Below are 27864 nucleotides of genomic sequence, written 5' to 3'. Positions count from 1 at the left end.
TTTTTCTCTCTATCTGATCCACACTTTTTATCTGCAGTTTAATGATTCTGATCTGTCTACTTAAAGGATTTCATAGAATCTAGGGCTATCCACTCCAGCTCCCTGTCAGGCAGGAGTTGTAAAGACTATGAGATAATATGTTCCAAAATCCATATTATAATAATAAGGCCCAGCAAAAGGGCCCAGAAGTTTGGGTGCCAGCTTTTGAGATATCCAGATTTCTTCCTCAGTCAAGAAGTAACAAAATTCAGCAGGGAGAGAGAAAGGGAAAGCAAACTTTATCTTTACACTACGTTGTTGTGCAAAGCATTTTTGAATACTGAAATGCTGCGGTTGCGTCTGAGTCGGTCTCAATTTATGCTTTCTGGTGACCTCTCTGTGGCCTTTCTATGTATTTTCTGTTCCACTTAAATTTTTTAAAGGTAAAATGAAAGTTGTAGCCAGACGTGTTTTGCTCCTGCCCTAGTCCTCTTGTGAGCGGTGGGACTTTCCAGCTTGATGATAACAGGCAACTCAAGAGTTTTGGGGCAATCTGATCTTGGTGTGCGGCTTCTTTCTTTTTTTGTTTCATGAACTTTATTATTTTTTGAAAAAATATCGACCCTCCTGATGAATATTTCAGATGCAAAGGAATAGCATGCATTAATTATTGTAAAGAGATGTCTTTAGGAGAAAATGATTTTGAAATTCAGTTTAATTTCATTGTAAGGCACGGCAAACAGGAAGGAAGTATGTGTGTTTAATTGGTTCTCGGGGGTACGGCCTGGAAGATGGCATGCCTTTGTCACAGACCATTAGCGATACAGACTGCATAATGAGAAACTACAATCAGCTCACAGCTGCTGGCTCCTACGGGGAGAGAATGATATTAAATGGAAATCAGTATAAATTAAACTTAACCCTTTCGCAGGACAGATTTTTGAACTTCCAAGCTAGGAGATGGCACTGTCAAGGAGCAGGACGCTTTTAGATTGACACTGCCTCTGGATTAGAGAAGAGTTGGGGACGTCTGGGCAACAGACCTCTGCTCTCTTCCCCCCTTTCTAATCTCATTTGACAGAGATGGGAAGAGAGTGATGGCATTTTGATTGTTTTCTGCTGGTTTCCCCCACAACCCACCCTGATTCTCCCTCCTCTTTTTGTTTTTTGGATCTTCTGAAATGTTGGAAGGAGGGAGGCAATGTACTTCCACAAATGGTGCTGCTTGATCAAGGGTGAAATGCAAAACTCAGACAGCCTTGTTAATTATCCACAGAGCTGTGCATAATCTACATTCAGCGTACATACACACACAAGCAAACACACATGCAAAAGGCCAATCTGCACACTGAGAGCGACAATCCTCCCCGAAAGAGGTTTTTTTCCAAAGAGAAGGACATCTGTTGAGGAAGCCAAAACCTGAGAGAAGAACTGGTCAATATTCTTGTAAGAAGAAGGGTGCCTTTGGAAGAAGGACTGAATGAGGAGCCAGCCAGTCTATAAGCCAAAGACATTATTGCCCCATAAAACTCAATAAAGTGTGGATCTGCAGCCTAAGGATGCTAACATAAACTCTCAACAAAGCTGCACACTTGTATTCCATACCACTGAATGGTGCATGAAAATGCAGCCATTACCCACCGCCAACCATTGAGGATTAATAATGCAGTTTGGCACCACTTTAACTGCCATGGCTCCATGCTAATGCATTCTGGGATCTGTAATTTTATTAGATATTTAGCCTCCTTTGTCAGAGAACTCGAGATCTCCACCAAACTACAAATCCCTGGATTCCATAGCATGGGGCCATGGCAGATTCAGCCAGCATGATGTGGGAGATGTTCTGCTTAACTCCTTTGCTGTATTCACTGATTTTTCCAGGTATTGCCTTTGCCTTTTCCAAGTTATCTCTGAAGGAGTAAGGTATGCAAACCGTTCTGGTTTTTTTTAAAAGCACCTATGTGCTCATGCTACATTTACATGAATAGCAGGATACTCAAGGGACCCAGTTCTGCACTCAATCAAGTGCACAGAAAACACCCACGTTTTAGAAATACACAAATGATGATGCCTCAGTTTTAAGCCTGATGAATCCCAGGGAGATACCTACTCCTAAGGGTTTGTGGTCCCCCCCCCTTTTTTTTTATGCATAGCAGCAAAATGACTGCTACTTAGTGAGTTCTAGAGGATACATTTGAACGAGCTAAACAGAGTTAATTACCGCCGTAGAGTAGAATGCAAATGAAGCAGATTGCAACTGCAGTAAGGGCTATACTAAGGCTGGATAGAGGGACAGGGGGATATCTCAAAATCCTGCTTGCCAAGATTAGATTCTTAAATGTTCAAGCAACAGCGCCGGCCGTTGTTTCTTTGGCCCCAAAGAGTTTGAGAAAAGCAGGAGTGCAAACAGATGGGTTGAGGTACTTCAGATTTGAGCTGTGTGGTGTGACATCATCATCATCATCATCATCATCATCATCATCCCCTCTTTTTTCTCAATAATGCAACTCAAGGCAACTTGTGTGTGTGTACCTTCAAAGCACCTGTTAAGTCATGGTGACCCCATGAATTTCTGACTGTTGGCCAATTCTGGTCCAAAACTGCTCAGGGCCATATTGGCAAACTTGTGTCTTCCTGTGAGAAATCTGAAAGGTCATTCCTTTTGTGGGAAATCACCTCCCGCCAATCCCCAGTAGTTTAAACAAAATAAAACAAGTGCAACCCACATCACCACTATCATGGTGTCCTTCCAGAAACAGTGTCTAGTAGGCATGGAGGACAGGTAATTCCTGGTCACTCAGACAAGTAAACCAAGCACCAGGTTGTACACCGATGCTACTTGTGTTGGCAGTTTTCTTGGCATGCTCCCTATCTGCCAGGTGCCAGGAATAGCGGTGTGAAGAAACAACAGTCCTTCCACATTTCTGAAAATCCATTCGTTGCGTCTTCTTGCACAATGGGCCCAGTCCACAGGAACATCTCCTTACTCAACCTCAGTAGAAAGAACACAGCCGTCGAGAGTGGCTGACGCCAATTTGACTGAAAGATGGCCTTTTGTCTTCAGCGCATGCATGCCTCTCCTCCCCACTGTGCAAAGGACTTCTCCCCTAAAGGAAAGGCGTGCTGCCGCATGAATGGCACAGAGAAACAGAATTGTCTTGCTATGTAATCTCCTAGGAGAGGCCAGCACCGCTCACAGGTGCCGACGCATCCAGGAAACTAGAACCCGAGAGTATCCAGGGAGATTTATTTTCAATTACAGGTTGAGGCAGAGGCATGAAATAGGGCCGAGTTTGGAAGTGGTGCATAAATCCTGTGAGCAAATCCATGTATATCAGCTCCATATAATAAGACTTTATTGATTGCTGTATTGTATCTGTCAGAATAAAACTCCCTTAATGCCTGCATCAGAGGCCGGGAAGATAGAGGGTTTGGCTGGGAACAGAATCTGATTCGAGGATCAATGCCGTTTGATTAATATGTCGTTAAGAAAGTAAGAGTTATTTAACTTGTTTGATGCGGGCTTTAAAACGGTGACTCATTTCTGTTAAGCTTCCCTGCTTTTAAGCGCTGGGAAAACACCAATACAATCAATGAGGCTCTTTTTGCATGTAACCAAATCCTGCCTTTTAGCGTTCAGGGCTTTTTTTGCATTCCTTTTACGGAGGTCACGTCTCTGTCTTTCATGTGCCTTTCTCAAAATGAGGGTTTAGCATATTCTAGATTTCATCAGATGTGTTGTGCAAATGCAGAAGATGGGGCCTGCATTCAATGTATCCGTAGGGAGTTTTGTGAACCTTTTGTTAATTTAGTGGATGTTGTTGTTGCTGTTGTTGTACACCTTCAAGTCATTTGCAACTTATGGCAAACCTATCATGGGGTTTTCTTACAAGATTTATTCAACTCATTTCACTTGGAATACAGTGTGCCCGCGTCCTATGCAGATTTTGGCTTATGCTGAAGCTGTGCGCTGGATGTAGCAATGTCATGTACTGCGCCACACTGTGTGCACAAGCCCCATTATTTTCAATGGGGCTCAAGCATACGTGGTGTTTCCCTTATGCGCATAAAGGAAGGGACGACTGTACCTAGATTCCAATCTGTGTCCCCATCAAAACCCTTTATTGCTTCTTTTGCTCGTCTAGACTTCTTAGTCTTTTTCTTCCTTCTTCTGCCTGCTTTCTGCAATGGCTCTGATAGGCAAGAAGGTGAGATTAACTAGCTTTAAAGCTAGCCAAAAACCTGGAATGGACCCCCTGCTCCATTGACATGGAAGCCACCAGCCACCACTGCCATTTGCTTAGTTTTTGACAGCTCTCCTTCCTTTCTCTTTCATATCTACCAGCACAAGTTAAACAGATACCACACTGTAGTAGCCACGCTGTGGGTTAGCTATGACTTTCCCTGGCACCGTCACAGTCTCCAGAGAGAAGCAGGTGTTTCCCACTCGGAGTTGGGTGTCTGTTTCCACTCATGGGCATTCACACCTGAGGTGGAAATCACTTGCGCCTGATCAACACAAACTATAAATAGAGCCCGTTTAATTAAAATCCTAGCCGGCGATGCCTTTTCTCATCCCTGTTTATTTACATGGTCTCTCTTGGTTGTAAATTCGATTAATACTATTTTTGTTGTTTAAAATTATTGCTTAATTATCGTCTCCTGCAAATGTTGTGTCTAAGTTACGAGCTGGTTTCAGGCCACCATAAGAAATACACATCCCTGAGGCTGGGAAGAGGAGGAGGAAGCAAGGAGGATTTTGTAGTGACTACTCGGTTAGAAGGTAAAACGTAGCTTCTTGTTTGAAGTCAAAGGCTTTTGTGGCCGGCATCCATCATTTTTTGTGGGGTTTTCGGGCTATGTGGCCACGTTCTAGAAGAGTTTATTCCTGACGTTTTGCGTCAAGAGATGAAGATGCCAACCACAGATGCCAGAGAAACATCAGGAATAAACTCTTCTAGAACATGGCCACATAGCCCAAAAAAACCACAAAAAACTAAAGCTTCTTGTTGTTGGCAGCTGCCATCAAATTAACTTTGACTTATCCTATGAATGAGAGACCTCCAAGTTACAGCCCTTCTCAGGTCTTGCAGACTAAGGGCTTCCTTGATGGAGTCTATCCACTTGGAAAATGGTCTTCTTACTGCCTTCCACCTTACCAAGCAATACTGTCTTTTCTAGTGGGTCATGTCTTCATACGGTATATGCAACATATGACAGTCTCAGTTTAGTCAACTTGGCAGAGCTTGCAGAAGTTCCTAGACCTTCCAGAAACCCCCAGCCAGCATAGTCAGTGGCCCCATTGGTTGTGGGATACAAGAGCAGTAGCCCAAAAAAGGGACTTCCCCCCATTTCAGGTAAGATTGGGTAAGATTTGATAGATCCACAGTAGCTTGGTGGATAGCATGGTTTCCTTGGATTGAGAAGCTCTGAGGTTTGGACATTGTCTGTTCAGTAGCAAGCTCTGTGTGTGACCTTATTCTAGGGAGCATTTTCATCCTGCTTTGGGGCATTCCTGGACTCCTAAGGTTTGTAGTTTTTGCCTGATATTCACAATCACATAGTGTTTGGATTAATTATTCTACAGAGAAGCACACCTTTTTTTGCATAGAAAATAATAATAAATAATAAATAATAAAGTTTTTATTTATATACCGCACCTTCCATAGATCAGGGCGGTTTACATAAAATTACATTAAAAAAATGGTAATATTGTGCACAAACCATGTTTTCAGAAACAATTTTGTGTATGTGTGTGTGTGTGTTAGGGGGCTCAAAAGCACATTTTTCATGGGGAAAGAGGTGATTCCAGAAATTCATAGGGGTTTTGTAGTACAATGATGTTTTTGTGCAACCCCCTAGACACAAACACACACAATTTATATGTCTCTGGAAACAGTGAGTTTTTCTTGAAAAACATGGATTTTGTGCACACGCAAAAGATAGTTTGGGGTGCAGAATAACCCCATGTGTATTTGTGAGCAGAATAATTTCCCAAGGCACTTCAGGATGTGCCGACGCAGACCGAAAACTGCCCAGAAATATATATTTTTTGTGATACGGCAAGGATAAAATTATGGATATTATTTCTCCTGGCTTGCATGGAGATTGTAGATTTACATTTCTGAGCTGGAGGCCGGGGCTTTGTCCTTCACGTCCCCAGTCCAAGGCCAAACACTTTGCAAGCCCTTAGCCCTTTTTCTTTAAGCTGGGTTATTTATTTGCCCTGCAAGCTGATAAGGACCCTGTTTTTACAAAGACAAAAGCAGAAGGCCCCTCTCCATTCTGAGGGTCTCCCCTTCCCTCCTCCTCCTCCTCCTCCATCCAAATCCCCTCTGTAATCCTGGACAGATAGCATCATTGGGAGTGATGGCCCTGGGCTCTTTGCTTTCAACAGAAGCCTCCCTGTGGATTTCACTCAAGACAATTGAGAACATATTTACTCAGAACTAATGGCATTGTGATGGAAGCAGCAATGAGGAAAAGGAGGGAGGGTATCTAGCTGAGGCTGGGGGCTCCTGCGATATTTAAACAAAGGGGCTGCTTAGGAATCCTTGGGGAAGGGTAAAACCCCATTCATGCCACGACACCCATCTCCACATCCACTCCACCGTGTTGCATCCATCTATGATCATTTAATCGTCTTGTTTGTGAGAGACATGCAAGAAAGACCACTACATGGGGGTTGGGGGGGATGTAGGGAAGAGTTATGGCTTGCTTTAGCTAGGCTTGTAATTGATCCTGAAGCTGTTCTGCAAAGGGTAGGAGGGAAAGAGCAATGAGGAGTTTGTAACTCCTGCATCTTGGTTATTGCAATTACCCTCTCTCTCTCTCTCTCTCTCTCTCTATCTATCTCTCTTCTTTTTTTGCTAGGATTCTGCCTCTCAAGCTGCCGTGCTTCATGGCAAACTCCCCTTTCCCTTTCCTCCTCACCATCTGCACCAATGTCTATAAATACTTAAATGCTAATGTGGGAGGAAGGAAGGAAAGAAAGAGAGAGACAAAAAGAAAAGAAGGACTTCCCATTTTCGAGTGACCCACTTTCTTCTCTAGAAACCTGTTGCATCGTCAGCCTATGTCTGGGCAGAAGATGTGCTCCCCTTCCCTACTTCATTGCACTTCTGAAAGTCAGCACCCACAACACACACACACACACACACACACACACACACACACACTGGGGGAAACCTTAAAATTGGGAGGGCCATGAAACTCATCAGATGCCAAGGAAGTTGTTAGGGCAATACTGCAACACCCATTCAGGAAGACACAATGGCAGTCCTGTGTCTACAAAACCAGAGTAGGGCTTGTTGATTGTAGGATGACTTGGAGGTCTGTCATTCGCAGGGTCACCATAAGTTGTCAATGACAATTTCACAGACTCGGACGCATAGGAAGCTGCCAGGCTGCATGACCCAGGCATCACCACAATCACCAAATAGGGCAGCTAGGCTGGCTTGAGCATCATCAGAGGCTAGATCATTTTTGCCTCCCTCTTGCTTGGGGCCTTTCTGCCTCAGCGGGCATGATACACACAGAGAGACATTGCTGCCTTTGCATCCCCACCAGGTCTTTTGGCTTGACTCCATCCTTGTTTTTTGCAGAAGAGCTTATTAGCCAAGCGCTCTGCAAAATGCCCTTGAGTGGGTTTCCTTTTTTCCCATTCTTTCTCTGTGTGCGTGTGTGTGTTTTAAAGGTGTAAATGCCAGGGGAGGCTCTACCAGCTCCTCATGTTCTTTTCATCTCGGCAGGGCTTTGCCCTTTCTCGCAGCGTGACTCCAACAGCAGGCTCCGTGCGTCTGTGCACAGAATACAAACGTACTCCCAGAGTTCGGAGCATGAGAAGAATTCCATTGTAGGCTGGCAGGATGCAAGTTGGTCCAGGCCTTTCATGCCCCTGGTTTAATTCCCTCTTTCTCAAGGATCAGTTGCCAGAGCCCAGATCTTAGTGTGGAGAATGGAACAAATCCAAGGCATGCAAAAATCCTTCCTCCATTGCATCATTTAACCTTGTTCCTTTAGAAGACTACACTCTGAGAAAACTACAGAGGAAACTACCACCTATCAGGCCTACTCACAAATTGAGTTGTGTTTCTCAAAGCATGCAGGGGTCCTGTTGGCTCCCGATTATCATTGCTGGGGACTCTAAAGCAAAGTTTCTCCATTGGTTTTAGAGTCCTGTTCAATACAACCAAGAACTCAGTTGCCTTCTAAGCATCATCGTTAGTATTATTTATATTATCTTAGAAAAGGGTTGAAATCTTCAGGAAACAGAATTCAGAGACTTAGCTGTGTTTGTCTGGAATATCAGTATGCAAAAGGATTTTGTATCCCCTTTGAGGCTAGCTGAGCAAAAGAAGACTTTCGTAGACTTTATCTGATCCATCCTTTGCATCAGGAAACAGTTCCACATCCAAAAATAAATAGAAGTGTTGGACTAGGACTCCAGAGACTAGTGTCTGAATATCTGCTCAGCCACAGAAACGGCTGTAGGTGGCCTTGGGAAGTCATTGACTCCCAATCTTAGAGGAAGGCAATTTCAAACTCCCTTAGATTCAGTTTTGACAAGGAAACGGAGACAGTTTGGTGTGTTGGTGAGGCTCTGGGAGACCAGTCTTCAAACTCCCACACAGCCATGGAACCCCACTGGGTGACCTCTGAGAAGTCACACTGTTTCTCAGCCTCAGATGAAGGCTGCGCCAAACCTCTTCTGAGCAAACCTTGCCAAGAAAACTCTGGGAGATTTGACTTGAAGGCATGTAAAACAACCGAGCAAATCAAACTTGAATTCTCACTAGAAGCCAAAAATGTCTAAACTGAGGCTGTCGTACTTTGGACATATCAAAAGATGAAATGGCTAATGGAAGAGGTGATAATGCTAGGGAAAATGGAAAAGAGAAAGACCTCAGTACAGGAGGATAGGCTCCATCAAGAAAGCCATGGCTGCTCTGAGTTTGCAAGACCTGATGATGCAAGACCTGATGATGATCTTGGAAGTCTCTCATCAGAGATAAGTCAAATCTGACCCAATAAATAGCAGCAACGTCAATAGATTTGAATGCGCTTTCTTTGAGGTCTGTTTGCCTGGCAAGACCTTTTACTGAACCAACTTTGTGCCCTTCTTTTGCCAAGGGAACTCTTTCCCTTTCCCTGCTGTATCCAGCAAAAAGGAATTTCCAGTTTGCCAGGCAGCTCCTTGGTTGTATGCAGTGCACAGTTGGCATTGCATAAATGAAAGATAGAGAGAGGTATTCATGCAGAGCCAGGGAGTGAGATGGGGATTCACAGCTAGAGTAACCTCAGGGGTAGAAGAGAAGGGGTACAAAGAAAGAGAGGCATGACTTATTTCACTTTAAAGGAAATGTGCATTAAGCAATTAGAAGGAAGATTTGAACCACCAGGGGAGAGAAAAGCTGCCCCAAAGACAGTCAGGGGAAAGCAAAGAACCTGATTAGTATTAAAATGGATCTTGGCAAATTTATGAGTGATGTATAATTTCTTAGTCTGAGGCATCTCATCACCTGCAGAGGTCTGGAGCTTGGCAAATTGATGAGTGATATAATTTCTTCGTCTGAGGCACCGTCACCTGCAGAGATCTGTAGATTTTTCTCTTTCCCTCCTCCCTTTCTTCCTCTTTTCATGCACTTCAGATTTCCTGGATGCAGCTCAGATTGTTTTTAACTTGGGACTCTTGTCATGTGTACACAAGACATGTGAACACCACCTCACAGAAGTCTCCTGCTAGCAGCATCCTGGGGTCTGGCCTTCATCTCTGGCTTTCACATGGAGTTACGGTTCAGCTGGAGTGATGGAAGGGGCTGCAGGAGCATAGCGATGAACATTTCTTAAGGACAGTGGTGGATCGGGAACAGCAGGTTACCTTGTCCACTGAGTAGAAGACAAATGTTGTTTTCTAGGCAAAAGAGAGGTAGATGTAAGGAGCTTCTTTCAGCATGAGGACAGGATTAAATTCCAGAGAAGATCTTGGGGTCCACATTGCAATGATGGTCAGGGTTCTTGAGGAGGACTGGGTCGGGGACAAAAATACTAGCCATATTTTTATCTTGATGTTCTGCTGCCAGTAGCCAAGGTCTTTTTCACACTATGCCATTAAAGCACTTTTCTCCCATGTTAACTGCTGTGCCTCCAATTTGTGGGATCCTGGGCTTTGTAGTTTCATGAGGTATTCCAGTTTCTGTGCCAAAGAAGTCTTGCAAAGTCAAAGAACTCTATTTTCCCAAACTTTGACATTTTGGACTTCAACTCCCAGAAGCCCTAGCCAGCTTGGCCACCAGGCATTCTGAGAGCTGAAGTTGAAAACATCTAGAGGATTGGGAACCACTACTCTATGGCCTCCCCAAAGTACAAATCTCAGGACTTCATGGGATGGAGCCAAGACAGTAAAAGTGGTATCTAAGCACTATCATTGTGTAGTGCAAAAGCCTTCGGAGAGTACTTTGATCTCTTAACAGAAGTTGGGACACCACCTAATGCTTGCATCATGAGAAAAGAGAAGGTCCCTTGGCTATCTTAGAAAGTGGAAAGGGATGAACTGGAACCATGATAGAGCGCCTTCAACTTCAAGGTCTTAAGTCCCCACCACTAGATTGAAGTCAAATGTAGGAGACCCCTTCTTATCTTTTAAAGCAGTTTAGATTTTGAACACCATTGTGAACTCTCCTTCCTCCAAGGTGTGTATGTGTGTGTGTCTTCAAGTCACCTGCTGACTTATGGTGACTCCATGAATTTTTTCATAGGATTTTCTTAGCCAAGGAATCCTCAGAGTTGTTTTTGCCAGTTCCTTCCTCTGAAATACAGCCGACAGCACCTGGTATTCATTGGCGGCCCATCCAAGCACTAACCAGGGCTTGACCTAGTTCAGCTTCCAAGATCAGATGGGATCTGGTGCCTTTAGGGTGCAATGGTTGAGCAGACATCCCCTGGCAAATTCTTAGAGGACAAGGATTTGGACCACAAGAGGGTCCCCTGGATTCTTCCTCCTCTCATTCTTTTCCACACACACACGCCCACCTTGAAATAAGGACCCTTGATATTGTCAGGTCATGAGTGGGCAGTGAGTGAGCTGGATGGCTAACTGGCTGGTGGACCCTGCAGTTTAATTAACCCTGGAATGTGAGCAAACTGTCCTGATGCTCTCCTTCACCAAGGCCCATGGGAGGCATTGGGACCTTGATGGATGCTGTGCTTTCTCTTGCAACTGTGTGGCTCAAGGTACCCTTCGAGGGGAGCTCCGGCTCATCCGGGCGGCTTGCTTGCGTGCTCCTTGTGCCCTCCCTCTCCCCCGGTGTGCTATAAATACATTCTCTTAGTCCATCCTAGCACACTGTATCAATCTTGTTTAATAGACTGGAAAGCTTAATGTGAGGTGGCGGGTCGCGGGGAGCATCGGGGTGATGGATTGTGCCTTCCCGGAGTCGAGCACCGTTGATGTATAATGAAATATTTATGATTTATTCCGGCTAATAAACTGGAATGAAGTGTGTGATATATGTGAGCAGATGGGGAACTATTGATGCAGCTTTCATTTGGGGCGTGTGGGGAGGTTTATGTCCATAACACACACGTACACACATCACAGAACCTCGCGTGCCATAAACTTGGCACCTCGCATGGCTGTTGCGGGGACAGCCGATTCCCATCCCATCATTAATCTCGTACTCCTTCCCTCTAATTGTTTGTCATCCCACATTCCCCCTCCCGCACCTGTTCTCCACACGCTGGAGACAAAACCTTCCTTTCCACAGAAGGCCTTTTATTGAACGGCTTTGCTCCTCTGGAATTCTAAATGCGTGCCACCGACACTGTCAAGAAGGATTGGGGAAAACAATTGTTGGATTCCATAGCCCTGAACAAGGATGGGCCAAGCATGTGGGCTTGCATGTGGCCCTGGAGGTCCCAAAATACAGCCCTTGAAGCACCCCAAACCATGTCATGGCCCAATTTTTAAATAAAATATAATTCAGGAAGATTTATTTCCATCTGATAACCCTAGCCATAAATGTGGCTGTTCATCTCCCCCAACTGCTGGAAAAACCACATTGCAAAAATCAGCCAAAATGATGGCCAGATGCAATGTTATATCACTTCTGGCATGACCAAAACCAGTGCTATGGCCCATTGGGAAGAAAATGGTTTCTGCCCCCTCCATAGTTGCCCATCCTTGCCCCAAGTATTTCTGAAGCATATGGGGCCTTTTTGGAGAAATAAAGTGGACATGTAACTTGGAAAAGAGAAGAGCAAAGGGTGACGCGATAGAGCCATCTTCAAATACCTGAAAGGCATGTCATGTAGAATATGAAGCCAGCTGGTTTTCTTCTTCTCCAGAGTCTAGGGCACAACCCAAGTGAGTTCAAATTCCAATAAAAGAGAATCTACCTAAAGACCCAGGAAGAACTTGACGGTATGAGCTTTTCAGCAGTGGAATCAGCTCCCTCAGTGGGTCATGGACTCTCCTTCTTTGCAGGTATTTAAGCAAAGGTTGCATTGAGCCTCTTTCAGGCATACTTTAGTCATGCATTACTGCATGGCAGGAGGCTGGGTTAAATGGCCACTAAATCATCATGATTTAGTGATTCTTGTGTTCAAAGGGTCTTGCTTGCCATCAAGAGCCCCTTCTCTGGTGCCATGGAAGACTCAAGGAGTCCAGCCTTAATCCGACTGCTCTTCTCCATGAGCTGCCCTACCAGTTTTTCCCTCTCCACCACCACCTTTGGGCTAACTGCCTCCATTTGGCAAAATACTTTTGAGATCCCTGTGGCAAAACCACCAAAGAAGCAGAAGGAGCTGGTGTTACTGCCATTGCATCTGACAGCTTGAGAGGAGAGCTTCCTGGGAGACCCTTCCTGTACTGAAATGTCATTTGTCCTTAACTCGCCCAGTGCAACCTCTGCAAAAGGGATCCAGCAGGGGAAATGCCTCATTCTGTTTGCCCCTTCTCAAAGGATTGCCCCAACCATTCAAAAAAGTTCCCCGGGAAAGTCTGACAACAATGGCTTGCGATATGGCTGAGAGGGGCCAACTGGCCTTCCGTCTCAACCAAGGCCCAGGGAAGTTTGTCTTTCTCTGCCCCACATTTTGGATCTGAGAGCAGAAGATGTCAAGAATAGGGAGGGAGAAGCACATTCAGAAGCAGGGGATATTTCTAAACAGCTGCCTTTTGCCTTGAAGTGACACCTTTGTGGGTTCTCTTTGCCACAACGCTGTCTGAGCCCATCTAGGGAGGAAAGGTGCCATCTTGGAAATGCCATTTTAAATTCCCCCACAAAGGATCAAAGCAGGTGTAGCGATGGCATCTAGTCAAGGTGCTTCATCCAAGAGTTGTTATTGTGTGCCTTCAAAACCTTATGGCAACCCTAAGCAACTCTGTCATGGCTTTTTCTTAGCAAGGGTGAAGTCAAATGCTTTCACAGCCGGCATTCATAGTTTTTTTGTGGGGTTTTGGGGCTATGAGGTCATGTTCTAGAAGCGTTTATTCTTGAGGTTTCACCAGCATCTGTGGCTGGCATCTTCAGAAAATGCTGGCATGGAAGATAGTGAGGTATATATACTGAGAAGAAGCTATTTCCATGTTAATTCGTTTATTGTTCTGTTGTTGAATGGCAAGACCTATAGAGTGTCTATTTACTTAATGATCCATTGTCTGCTGGGAAATCCCATTAACCCTGGGTGCTTTTCATTTGCATTTGCTGGGGCTTGATTTTGGTGTTTTTCAGGACTGGGAGCCAAACATTGTTCACTTTAAGGGTTTCTTCTTTCCTGTTGAAGTTGTCCAGGTGTTTGTGGAGTCCAGGGGCTTCCCTGTGCATTCTGACATGATAGTTGTTGGCCTGGTCCATAATGTCAGTGTTTTCAAACAGCATTTTCTTAGCAAGATTTGTTCAGAGGAGGTTTGCCATTGCCTTCCTCTGAGGCTGAGTCTTGCCCAAGGTCGCCCAATGGTTTTCATGGCTGAGCTGGGAATCGAACCCTGGTCTCCAGAGTCCTAGTCCCACACTCTGTGCCAAGCTGGCTTCACCTGTACAAACTGTTCATTAGTTCCTCCAGATGCAGCAAGCCCAAAGCCCTTTATACTGTACATTCATCCTTTCTCCTCCCTTTCCTCAATCCTAAAGTATTCTACAGGAGTCAATGTAGCAACAAGTAGCCCATCTGGCAGCAGAAAGGGAGAAGGAAAAGATGCCAGGATGCCTCTGTGCAGCTGGCCTCACCCTGGGAACAAGACGGTCAAAGCAATTAAGTGTTATGCTGACTTTCCACAACAGGGGCTTGCTGCTGAAAGTTGCTGCTCTGGCAGACCTTCATAATAATTGGGGTAGAAATCACCAAGAGAGCTTCAAGTTTCCTTCTTTTATCACCACAGATCTGGAGTCTGACTTGCCCTTCTCTTAGACAATGGTTTCTGTAGTACAGGTACCTCTGCAAGGGTCCAAAAACTGATTTCCTGAAGCCACTTTACACTGCATAAATACAGTGCTATGATTCCACTTTGACTGCGGGTGCATCTACACTGTAGAAATAATGCAATTTGACACCACTTTGCCTACAGAATCCTGGGATTTGTAGTTTGGTGAGACACCAGCAGTCTTTTGAAACTACAAATTCATGGGATATAGCCATGGCAGTTAAAGTGGGACTATAGTGCTGTCGTTTGAATCCATTGGTTGAAGTCTTTTCTTCAAGAGCAACAAAAAAACAACAACCTCACTCCACCTTCCACCTTATGGTGACTCTTCAGATATTTAAAAGATGGCTGTTAACCCATTTTCCTGTCTTCTCCAAACTAAACATACCAACTCCATCAGACAGCAGGTGATGGGGATCATTTTCTCAGCTTGAGCTGCCAGTCAGAGCCAGCCATACTAAACTAAATGAACCAGGGGTATGCCTTGGCATAAGTCTGCTGCACAGTCACTATTCCTCTGGAAATCCTTGTGTGATATCAAGAAGTTCAAGTGTCCAATGTGTGTTGAGGCAACAGGACCCTTGACTACAAGCCTACAGAGGGCAAGCCCCTATGCCTCTGGAAAGTCACCCTTGGAGGGCATGAGGACAGCAAGGCAGCTGCCTCCGATTCGGCTGACATTTCAGACTGGCAGCAGATGGCACAGGGTGGGAAAGAGGCCGTTGTGTTTGTCCTGTGGACTGCTGTTTTGCAAAGAGCCCTGGAGAAGCAACACATAAGATGTGGGAAGGATAAGTGAGAGACGGAAAGAGAGAGCAAGGGGTCTGGAAGACAGTTGAGTGGTTAAATATTTCCAGGTCAAAAAGAAAAAGCACTTCAAGAAAGGGCGATTGTAAGCACTTGTCCAAGCTAATCTAAGTACAGTCAGTCCTCCATATCCACAGATGCTCTATCCACAGATTCAAGCATCTATATATAAATTCCAAAAGGCAAACCTCGATTTTGACATTTTATTTAAATGACACCATTTCACTAGCACATTTTACTTAATAGGAGTTGAACATTCATGTATCCACGGGGGGGGGGGGGGGTCCTAGAATGGATACAATGGACCCACTGTAGTAGCATTGTAGAGCCAGCATGATGTTGGAGTGTTGGACTCCAAGAAACCAGGTTTCGAACTCTCCCTTGGTTGGCCATAGATACCCATTGGGTGACGTTGGGCAAGGCATGCTCTCAGCCTCAGAGGAAAGCAGTGGCAAACATCCTCTGAAGAAAGCTTGCCAAGACAACCCTAGGGGAATGTTACCAGAAGTCAGAGTCAACATGAAGCCATTGAGTGGAGCATAGTGTGGTGGTCTGAGTGTTGGGCTAGGACCTCAAGAGGATCTTCACTGCTTTTGTCCCCACTCTGCTTCTCCATTCCTCTTGGTGCGTTTCCAGCACCCCAATCCCAGGCATCATATCCTCCTGCAGTTTCTGTCTTTGCTGCAAATAGAGCACCAGACTGCTTCCTTCATCTCTCCTCTCTTTCTTTCCTAGGTGACACAGCTGTGTATAAAGATGGCACCTACTGGATCAGGGGGCGGACGTCCGTTGACATCATTAAAAGCGGAGGCTACAAAATCAGCGCCCTGGAGGTTGAGCGCCATTTGTTGGCCCACCAGAGTATTGCTGGTAAACTATATCTGTCTGTCTAGAACAGGGGTGGACATGGTGCAGCTCACACTCAAATGTGGTCCTCCAGACCACGGGGGACCTCCAGGGGGAGCGCTACAAAAATTGCCTTTAGGGGGAATTTCCATCACACTTGTTTTCATAAACAGACTTTCCATAAACAGACACACACAGACATATATACTACATTACCACATTTCTGTCATGCTGGAAGTGACATAGTATCACTTCCAGTTGCCATTTGGGATTATTTTAAGCCTTTTCTAGCTTTGAAAGTTGTTTGGGAGGTCAGGTAAGCTCTGAGGTGGTAGGAGAAGCAAATTGCATCATTTGCAGTTGAATTTGGGTTGTTTTAGCCAGTTTAGGAGTGAAAATCACTTGAAAAATAGCAGGATATTTTTTAAAAAGAAACTTTAAAGGGCTTCCGGGTCCCCAGAAAGTGGGTCACAGGAGCCACCCACATTTTGCTCAGCCTTGCCTTAATGTGTTGTCCCAGAGATGATGGGATATGGAGCAGCATTTGGCTCCTTCAGGTGGCCAAAAGTCTTAGGTCAGCAGTGCTCTACTCCAAAGATGACTGCCCCCAAAAATGACAGCCCAAGGAAAGGAACATGACAAGAGGGGTTAAAATAGGGAAGATTATACAGTAATTTTAGATACAGTAAGGACCTGGGTGTTCCTCTAATGTCTTCATGGAAAAGCATCTGATGTGATACCATAATTTCCTTTCATGCATCTCCTTCTATGCTTCTGGAACTGTCTTTACGTATTTCATTTCATTCACCAATTGCCCTACAGCCAAAGTTCTTAGGGCCACGCATACGATAAAAACAAACACAGCAAAGCCCCTAATGAGCGCATAACATCACTTACCCAACCAACAAACAAAATAAAAGCAGCAGTTGCAATGTTTTAAAAATAGAAGATGAATCTGAAGGCAGCCTAAAGAAGGACAATTTTAAAACGCAGCTTGTTTGGTGTAAACCAAGCAATGAGATAAAAATGTAAAGGGGCTAAGAAACCAGAAATATCTTTTCCCTGGTGCTGGAAACTGAATCAATTCTACACCTAGGAGGTCAGCACACAATTTGGGGACCTCTGCAGAGAAGGCTTACTCAGAAGTAGCCAGCCACTGGATCAGGGCCTTGGATGATGCTTTCAGGAGGACAGGCAGAAACATATGGGAAGAGGCGGCATCGCCTTGCCTTGTCACTCAGGTTTCCCTTGCCCCTCTCTACTCCTAGGCTCTGCCATCTGGCTGTGTTTTCTATTTATTTACTAAAGTATTTTTACCCTGCCCTTGAAAACAACAACAACAACATCCAGGTAGTTTTACGAATGCACATAAAGAAGTCAACAACATAAAAATTAATACAGTCAGTTTTTTTTTAAAAAAAAAATAGCCCTGTGTGTGTGTATTTAAAAAGAATAAAAGTAGTATAAAATTGTGTGCCAGCTGCATGCGTTTCTAAAGACTTTGGATCTGGCCATGATGGCACATGCTTGAGTTACATCCCATTTGGATGATAGAATCCGAGTTGGAAGAGACCCCAAGGGACATCCAGTTCAACCCTCTTAAGCCATGCAGGAAGACACCACCAAAGGTCTCCCTGGGATGGATGGCCATCCAGCCTCTGTTTAAAAACCTCCAAAGAAGAAGACTCTGAGACCACATCTTCCACTGTCAAACAGCTCTTACTGTCAGGAAGTTCCTCCTAATGTTGAGGTGGAATTTCCATTCCTGTTGTTTGAATCCATTGCTCCAGGTCCTAGACCAGTGGTTCCCAACCTGTGGGTCGGGACCCCTTTGGGGGTCAAATGACCCTTTCATGGGGGTCACCTAAGACGATTGGAAAACACCTATTTAATTACAGTTATGAAGTAGCAATGAAAATAATTTCAGGGTTTGGGTCACCACAACATGAGGAACTGTATTAAGGGGTCGCGGCATTAGGAAGGTTGGGAACCACTGTCCTAGACTCTGGAGCAGCAGAAAACAAGCTTGTACGACATCCTTTTAAATATTTAAACAGGGCCATCATATCACCTCTTACCCTTTTCTTCTCCAGGCTAAACATTTGCAGCTCCTTAAGCCACTTTTCACAGGGCCTGTTGGTTTCCAGACCTTTCACCATTTTGTTCGCCCTTTCTCTGGGTACCTCCAGCTTGTCGCTCTCCTTCTGTAATTGTGGTGCCCAGAACTGGACACAGTATTCCAGGTGAGGTCTGACCTAAGCAGAACAGAGCAGTAGCATTATTTCCCTCTGTCTGGACACTATATTCTTGTTGATGCAGCCTAGGTTCATATTGGCTTTTTTGGACTGAGCAAAAAAACAACAACAAAAGCCCAGGTAAATGCAGTACCTTTTGCCTGGTGCCTCAAAGATCAATTCTGGCAGATCTTTTTTGGAAGGGATTTCCAGAAATCACTTTTTCTTGCCTGACTCTTTTGCTCTTTCTCTCTCAGATGTCGCTGTGATTGGTGCACCAGACAGGATGTGGGGCCAGAAAGTCAGTGCTGTGGTCAAACTCCACCAAGGCCATACTTTGTCTCTCAAGGAATTGAAGGAGTGGGCAAGGTAAGCATGGCATTGCCTTTCATGGCTATCTCCTTTGCCTTTAATGAGGGTAGAGCAGGGTCTTTCTGAAAGAACACAAAGAAGTCAAGACCCTGTTTTGCAAGCTAGTTCCTGTCTTTCTCAATATGTTTTGAGCACCTCTCTTTAAAGCAAAAACTGCAAATGTATTGAACAAGTAAATGAAGAATTAAATACATTGGTAATATGTGGTTGTTTTCCCCATCTTTCACTTCAGCATGAATTTCGTCCTGTATCAGTTTCAGAAGTTCCACCAGCTAGCCCAAAGTGGGAAACCATCTTCATTCAAGGGCCAAATTTATCTTTAAAGACATTCTTGGGGGCTGCCAAGAATGGTGGTGTGTTGTTGTTGTTGTTGTTGTTGTTGTTGTTGTTGTATGCATTCAAATCATTTCTGACTTAGAGTCACCATATAACGGGGCTTTCTTAGCAGAATTTGTTCAGAGAAGGTTTCCATTGCCTTTGAAGCCGAGAGAGTATGATTTTCTCAAGTGGGTTTCCATGGGTGAGCAGGGATGTGGGGTACAAAATAGTTCAGTGCCCAAACCACTACACCACACTGACATGATATCAGTTCTGGTTGTGTGGGCCAACACCTGCTGGAATTCCCTAATGTGAATTCGAATTAAATCACTACTTGGAGAGTGCTACATCATTTGACAATATCTAGCTAATTCCTAGATTCCTTGATAGAATCGGAATCATTGAAGGTCCCAAACTCCAGGCAGAAACATCCAGTAGACTCTGAAACTGAGAATAATATTAAACTACAATGACAAGATGTATAATAGTATGCATAGCCCAATAACCAATTGTGGGGATGGCCAGGGAACCTGCACAGCCTTTTCCCAAAGATTTTAACCTCCTCAATTCCATAAGATGAAGAAGAGAAGGAAGAATATGTATGACCCCTTTGATCATCTCCTTCTTTGCTCTTGTGCTACCCTGTTTTCCCTACCTCTTCCTTCTCCCCTTCCTCATAGCAAAAACTGGCAGTTCATCTGTATCCCTGAGGAAAGAGAGACTCAGTCAGAATGTGATGCATCTCCAAGCGGCAGGCAGGTACCTCAGGCAGAGGTTCTTGGTCCTTTCACCGAACGAACGGCTACCTCCAGGGCCTGACACTCCTGGTGGGCTTCCTTCTCTCTCCCGCTCACCCTGTTTCTCCTCCTTATCTTCCACATCACTTGCCTCCTGTCGCCCCCTTTGACTTTTCCTCCTCTTGCTACGCTGTCTGGCAGGAGACACATGTCCCTCTTCAGAACAATTCATTGTGTGGCTTTCGCCGCTAGCCTCTTCACACTGACAACCGCTGAGTCTCAAGTTGGAGGCCCCATATGGCAGGAGGCATGGATAGTTTGGAGGCAGTGGCAGGGAATTGGGGGGGGGATGAGGAAAAGAGCATTGACATGCTCGGTGGGCTTGTCATGTCACTTCAGACTCTGGGCTGGAAACGGTGCTTGTCGGAGGTTGATGTGGCCCAAGGTTGGTGATCTGGCAAGAGGATGTACCCTCACCCACCCACTTTCCTTCCTTTGCAGAAGGCAAGATGACTTTGGTTCATGCCATGACAACTCTCTTGGTGGGGGTATTAGGAGAAAATGCTCTTATTGGGTGTCCGACCCATCATACATACATGGGCACTAGAGTAACATGGCTTGTCCATGTCAGGAGGGGAAGAAAAGGAGGGACGTTTACCCCCTTGGAGCTTGTGAGGTGGAGCAGGAGTTTGCTGGGCTCCTTAGTGCTTATGTTGACAATTTGTCACTTGCGCTGCCTGCCATATCTAATTGCAAGGATTGATGAGAACCCATTAAAAGCAATCCATTTGCCTCTTGGAAGGGCTCTGCCTGGATGTTCTTTCTCTTACACACAGATATACACACAGAAACACTAGCCAACCTGGCACAGCGATTTGACCATTGGATGAGGAATCTGGGACACTGGGGTTCAAATCCCTGCTTAACCATGGGTCACCTTGGGCAAGCCATATTCTCTCAGCCTGAATAAAACTTGAAATAGGAGAATGTCATCATTTGTGAGAGCCAGTGTGGTTGAGTGGTTTGAGTGTTGGAACTGGACTCCAGGAGACAAGGGTTCAAATCTTTGTTCAGCCTTGGAAACTCCTGATTGTGCTTTGGCAAGTCCCACTCTCTCAGCCCAGAGGAAAGCAATGGCAAACCCCTTCCAAATAAAACAGCAACAAACCAATATGTTTCAAGGATTTTCTAGAACCAGAATGGCCTAGTGGTTTGAGTGTTAAACTAGGACTCTGGGAGATGAGGCTTTGAATCCTGGTTCAGCCCTGGAAGTGGGCAAATCTATTCTCTCAGCCTCAGAGGAAGTCAGTATATATATTTACTTGGAGTTGACATTTTTAGTAAACCCATTGGTTTATGGCTAAAGCAGTTAAGCTCTTTTGACAGTTCGAATGCTGGATGGTTAATGTTTGTCTTTCTAACACTGGAGTGTGAGTCCTTTATCTGCCCACAAGATCTGATCATGCTGGCCATGTCCCAGGTTGCAGGGATATTGTTTAAAAGTCTGTATGCATCAAGCCTGTGCATTAACCTGAATGTGCTTCTCTGTCCCAGGGAGTCCATGGCACCCTATACCATCCCATCTGAGCTGCTGCTGGTGGAGGAGATCCCACGCAACCAAATGGGCAAAGTGGACAAGAAGTACCTTCTCAAGCAGTTCTACTCCTCCTCCTAAGGAAGACGATGCCAGAGGGAGCCGAGCAGAAAAGGAAAGCTTTGGCAGGCACCTGCACCCTTGGCCGGGAAGTGGCTAAACAACTGTGCTGAGGTTTATCCAAAAGGGTGATTGGATGCCACTCTCCTTTCCAACACTCTGATCACTTCCTTGTGCACACACACACACACACACACACACACACACACACACACACACTTTGTCTTATGATCATGTCTAAGACGGGGCCAGATCTGTGATTTTTTTTCATAACCATACGTCAATATTTTATAAACTCTGGCTTGCTTCTATCTGGCCTCTTTAATAGTTGGTGACAGGTCTTTTTCTGCAGCTGATTTAAGTACAGCTTGAAGCTATAAGTCGCCAGTGGGGGAAGATAAGGTCTTTACATCCAGACTTAGGGCAACCCTGTGGCTTTTGGGAAAGGAGCTTCAGCCCTCCCCAAACATGACACCACTCTGCACTCCCTAAAGATCTTGTCCTGTTTGCAACTTCTGGAATCCCATTGGTGACCTACGCAGGTATAATATCAAACTACACCTGCATGTGCCTTTTATTGGTTGTTGCAGAAAGAAGTATTCAGTATCTTTGTCTGGAATATCCCCTTAGTTCTTATTTTAGCAGTTTGATGGCCATTCAGTGGTTAAGGGAAGATGGAGGTCAGCCGGGCAGTGCCCATAGGAAGAAAGGAAGAGACCCCAAGAGATATCCAGTCCAATCTTGCAATGTAGGAAGACACAATCAAAGCACTTCCAACAGATGGCTATCCAGCCTCTGTAAAACATCCAAAGAGGGAGATTTCACCACCCTTCGAGACAGCAAATTCCTCTGTCAAACAGCTCTCATTTTCAGGAAGGTCTTCCTAACGTTTAGGTGGAATCTCTTTTCTTGTAGTTTGAACCTGCCAGCAGTCCTCTGGGAGGATATCTCTTAGATTTGGCGTAGTTTCCCAGGGCATTGGACCCTTTTTTGAGAAGGACTATTCAATTAAGAGGCAGTCTTCATTAGCCGTGAAAAGGTCTGAATCGCTTGTTCAGTCTAAGATGGACTGCAGTAAATGCAAAGCAAACAGGCAGCATTCAAGGATATATATTTGAAAAGCTTGCTGATGAATTTAAGCATACATTCTGAACATATCTTCAGGTTGCCTCAATCACCTATAGGCTACCAGTTTAGAGAACTCAGCAAAGCTAGGGCTTATCTTCTCAGAAGAAGGAAGAAAAAGAGAGAAAGGAAGAAGGGGAGGAATCTGTAGCCTGATTTCCTACGGGTTTGTGTTAATTAGAACAGTCCCATTGACTCATTTGTATTTGGGACAAGCAATAGGATTTAGGTATGTATAACCTCAGATACCTGGGAGTTTCCAAATTCACATGGCTTGTGTGTCAAATACATTAATCACCTATAGGCTATAGATTTGCAAACGGGGAAAGCTTGAGAGGCTGTCAAATAGAACAGAGGTATACTGTACATGAAACCTGGGTTTGAATCCCCACTTAGCCATGGAAACCCACACAAATCACACACTTTCAGCCTCAGAGGAAGGCAATGGCAAACCCTCTTTGAACAAACCTTGTCAAGAAAACCCTGCGATATCATAAGTCGGAAACAACTTGAATGCATGCAACAGCTTCTCATATGCTCTCACAGCTGAAAGGCGAATTGCTTAAAGCATAACCTGAACTCTTAGTGCTCAGCAGATTTGGTTTTCTTTAGTGTTACAACACACGCTTTCTTTAAAAAAAAAACAAATCTTGGAAGCTTATTGGTTCTTTTGTTCCCTTTCCCTTTTAAACTGACTTCTCGGCTTGTATTCATTTGTATAATTGGATATCTCAGCCAGAGGAAAGGACAAGGCGCGACAAAAGTTCGCGCTCTCTTAAGTGGGGCTGCACGACCCTCATGGGATTTGGAGGGAGGGTGGAGGAATCACAGCCATCGTCTCTGCTGTGGAATGAGCCTCTCTGGAGACTTCGCCCGTCTGATCAATGTGCTTTAAAATGCTTTTACAGAATTCCCATTCTTCTGCCGAAGACAGGCCCAGGGGAGACGCTTCCATTTGGTGCTCTTTTTCTGCCTTCACGTCTCATCCGTCCTGGCCCTGCTTCACCTTCAGCCTGCATGAGTCCCAGGTGAAATATCTCTTCCAGCATCTCTCTCTCAGATACACTCACACACACAAACCCACACTTTGCCCAGTGCTTTGTAGTTGGTCCCGCTTGCCTTCTACATCTCCTGCCAACCCTTCCAAGCAACGGCTCCTGCTTTTCATTCTCTCTCTCTCTTTATATTTTAAGGTTCTTCTTCACTCTGTTCCCCCCCCCCCCATTCCTTATTTTTTACGGTGCAGTAAAAGAGCCCCTCATTAGGGGAGTCTGTAATCTCAACACGGGGACAGCTAATAACCCGCTGTAAATTGCGATCTGTCCTTTCGGCACGCTCCACCACACACTCCTTCTGTTTGACTACAGATGCAGGCTGGCGAAGGGGAGGGGGCAGCCATTAGAGAAGAGCAAATAAGTCCCAGCCTCTCTTAATAACCCAGGCACGCCTCTCTCTCTCTCTCTCTCTCTCTCTCTCTCACACACACACACGCACACACACACACACTTTCCCTTTCTGCATTCCTACCCACATCTTGCCTGGTAAGTCCCTTCTACCCAAAAACCCATGCAGGGTTATGTTTAGGAATAGCTTTGTTAACTATGAACTCCAAACCTATGCTGAAGTTTTGCAATAACCTCCCCCCCCCCCCAACACATCAAAACTGACATGCGTCAACTAGTGTCTGTGTGCCTTCAAGTGGCCTGTCGACTTATGGAGACCCCATAGATTTCATGGGGTTTTCTTAGGCAAGGAATACTCAGAGGTGGCTTGGCCAGTTCCTTCCTATAAACATCCCCCAAAGATAACATTATCCATTTCACTCCAACCCTGTGTCACAAATGTCTCCATTCACAAATTATGAATATCTAAAATTACTAATGTCTCTTAAAATACAATAAAAGTAGTCCAAGCAAATAGCAACAGCAGACAGACTGGACTTCCCCAGAAGCCTCTACAAATAGATATGTGTTTAATCAGTGCTTGAAAGACAATTAGACCTCTGATGGAAAGGAGTTTCCTAACTGGAGCGCTACCACCAAGAAAGCCCTGCCCTTGAAATCTATCCACAGGAGCATTTAATCCAAAGAACTGACACAGAGATACCCTCCACTACCAAGACTCTTGCAATACTTATGGCAGGGCAGTAAGGCATTCCATGACTTTTGTTTGAAACAGCACACAAAAAGGTTAATAATGGTGAATTGTTTCCAGCCTTGTCAGCTTTTCTGGTTATAGAGGCAATCTTTCAATTGCAACATATGGTCAAAAGGCAATGGTGGGTTTTGGTCTTGTTATGTTAGGGAAAGCGAGAGAGAATTAATACCGGACTCAAGGCAGCTTGCAAAAAAATTAAAGCCCAGTGGGTCCTTGGTATCTGCTGGGATTTAGTTCCAGGACATGCACACCTCAATTCCAAAACCCATGGATGCTCAAGTCCCATTATATAGAATCGCAGAGTACAATGGTCCCCCGTATATAAAACTGCAAAATTGAGGTTTGCTTTTTGAAATTTGTATTATTTTTGGAATATTTTCAAGCCATGGATGGTTGAATCTGTGAATAAAGAATCTGTACAACTGTACAGCTATATTTCTTAAAGTTTTTGAACCATCACCTGCATAGTTCTGTTAAAAATGCTATATTAAAACAGTTTAAAACACATTAAAATGCAAGAAAAATGGTAAAGGTGTAACACACCCCTTTAAAAGACCCTTCTGCCACAATAAGTTAAAATCCAAAGGCTTCCCTAAATAAAAAGGTCTCAGCCTTTTGGCAGAACAAGAACAAAGAGGAGACTGACCAAGTCACACATGGGAGGGAATTTTGTGACATTGGAGCAGCCACCGAGAAGGCCCTTTCCCTTTCCCAAATAATCTGTAATGGTGGTTGGACAGATCTTCCCCCAAATATTTTCAAAGTGAGACAGGCTCACATAGAGAGGTAACCATCAGATAGCCTGGACCCAAGCCCTGTAGGACTATAAAGATCAGAGCCAGGATTGAGCTTAGAAACAAAAGGTAGCTGGTGATTTTTTTACAACACGGGGTTAATATGTCCCTTGTAATTTTCCTGGTCAGCAGCCTGGCTGCAGCGTTTCCAAAGAGTTTGTCAAGCAACATAGATAATGGTTTTCAATCTATCAATTAATCAATATATATTTTCCCTATAGGGAATACATTTCTGGAAAACCTGAAGCTGAGACACCTGCCTCTGTTGGTGGACTTGCAATCCTGTTGCCAAGCCAGATTCCACCAGCCATTGGCACACACTGATGCTCCATTGTGGAAAGTGGGAGGGATGGACAGGCACCTGCCAATGCATCATTGCACACTACTACATGTCCCATGGGGCCGCTCCCGGAGGAATGGGGTGCCAGGAAGGAGCCCTCCCTTTGAGAGGGGAGGGAAGGGATGGCGCCGTCTCCTTTGTTAAAGCCTCAGCGACGCAGTAAATATTTTTCACTTACCATATAGATCAATATCAAATTATCATGTCTCACATTCATAACTCTTAAGCAAGCAACAATGGGGAGAGACAAGGTCACTGGAGAATAAATAGCAGCCCGGGCGCTCCATGATCTATCATTCCCGACAAGCCCCCGGCACCTTGCACCGGGACCACTGACAAGATCATTAATAAAACTCTGCCGTTGCCCGATCGATGGGTTTGATGGATGAGCACAGGTAGCAAATACAGTAAAACAGCTGCCTGTCATGCTTGAGTGAGGGATGCGAGCTCTGCCAGAGGGGTGGGAGCCAGGGGCCGTGTGCCATTTTCCTTTGGGGGTTCCTGGTTTGTTTAAAGGGGGGCTTTAAAAGCCACTCAGAGTTTGCCAATGAATGTTTGAACTCAGCACCTCTCTGTCTGGGTGGGACAATGTTACTGGTGCCAAAAGAAAGGGCATTTGGGGGGACTCCACATTTTACATTTCCCCAGTGGGGTGTGAGATGCTGGATGCTAGGAACAGGGAGCCTCAGGTCCCAATCTGGTCCCCTGGACTTCACTCAGATGGCCATGTCTTCTTCCCTATCATTTGGTGGTTTCTCACATTTGTATGTGTTTATTCCAATTCTAAATGATTTTAGCTATGTCCCTGGTGGTAAGAGCTTCAGAGTAAGACAAGATAGTATTTTTCACCCCACCTGCTTTGCCTTAGGACCCACTCACTCTCCCAAACCCAGCCTGGGCAGTCACAAAGGCGGATTGCTACACAGCTGATAGCAGACTCCAGCTAAGGAGCAAGAACAAGAACAGAGCAGCCTACACTTCGGCATTTACTTTACTTAGTAAACACAAGCCTTCGGTCCCAAACAGAGTCAGTATACAAGCTTCAGGTCTGGCAAAGAGTGCAACAACATCCAAGCCAGAGTCAACAAACACAGTCCCTCCAGGTAGGTCAAATAATTTCTGATGGTAACACCTGGATGGTAGGGCTGGGGTTTATAGACCAGCAGCTCAATGCAGCTGCTGCTGAATTAATGGATGCTTCCCATAAATCCTCTGAGATCCCAAGGTGTTGGTTGTCTCCGCTCGGGAAGATAGGCAGGGGATAAGTGGTCTTCTCTACTTAATGGGCAGCAGGACTCTCTGACATTGCTGCTCTTGCCCTGTGGTCTGTCTCTGAGACGCATGGCCCTGGAATGTCCTCTGGTCCAGCAGCAGGTCCATTAGGCTTCAGTCTATGCTCTGGAAGCAGGGCCTGACACACACCATCAGAATGCAGCCCAGAAATACCATGCTTTGTAACTGGCAAGGGTCTGATATTTCAGGACGGAGGAATTGCTATATCCGCTCCCGTCCCACTATGCATACTGGAAAGATTTTAACCTAGTGCCAGAAAGAATAAAATGTTGGTGTCAGGCATATTTCCTTCCAAAGTTGATGTGCCTCTTTTTGGGCATGAATAAAAAGCTTATTTATGGTTTCTGAAAAAGGTCCTCCTTGAAGAACTTTGGGGCTGTGCAGACCACCTCCATCTTCCTCAGATCGGGGCTGCGGCAAGGAAAAGGAAAGGGTTCAGTAGCCACAGCGGTATAATTTAAGGCGCTCCTTTGGGGCTGCATTGTTTAAACGCAGTGCCAGAGGAGTACCATGACTGGAGCAGCACACAACATCGCACCGCCGTAGGGACGGCACTCCTCTGGCACATATGGATGATGTGCCCCAACTCTGCCCCCAGGCCGCCCTTAATGACCAGTTTGCACATTTCCTTTGACTCAGTGGTGGAATATTATGACAAGAAGTGCTACTTTAGATATTCACTTTGGGATTTTATGATAGGGTTGCCTTCTGCCATCAGGCAGAAAGGACTCGAACACACACAAAAACAACAAGCTGGGCCCAAATGAAGCAAGCAAACTGGAGAAA

The 27864-nt window shown here is 45.1% G+C and overlaps 1 protein-coding gene across 4 annotated transcripts in view; it reads left to right on the top strand.

Moving 5' to 3' along the window:
* The window catches only part of ACSF3 (acyl-CoA synthetase family member 3), a 64707-nt gene extending 37332 nt beyond the window's left edge, over positions 1–27375 (top strand). For 2 of the 4 annotated variants that reach the window (XM_042438049.1, XM_042438047.1), the window contains 3 exons: positions 15944–16078; positions 18546–18657; positions 21270–25078. In XM_042438049.1, the coding sequence (XP_042293983.1) occupies positions 15944–16078; positions 18546–18657; positions 21270–21390 (368 nt within the window). In that variant the 3' untranslated portion in view covers positions 21391–25078. Of the gene's footprint in view, positions 1–15943; positions 16079–18545; positions 18658–21269; positions 25079–25666 lie in introns of those variants that run through there. The other 2 variants (XR_006100544.1, XM_042438048.1) reach the window with 2 other exon arrangements.
* Positions 27376–27864: the final 489 nt, after the last annotated feature.

Source organism: Sceloporus undulatus, chromosome 8 (assembly GCF_019175285.1).
Source record: "Sceloporus undulatus isolate JIND9_A2432 ecotype Alabama chromosome 8, SceUnd_v1.1, whole genome shotgun sequence".
In the NCBI taxonomy this organism is placed as follows: domain Eukaryota; kingdom Metazoa; phylum Chordata; class Lepidosauria; order Squamata; family Phrynosomatidae; genus Sceloporus; species Sceloporus undulatus.
Note: the sequence above shows the minus strand (reverse complement) of the source record. Positions and strands in the feature narration are given on the sequence as shown.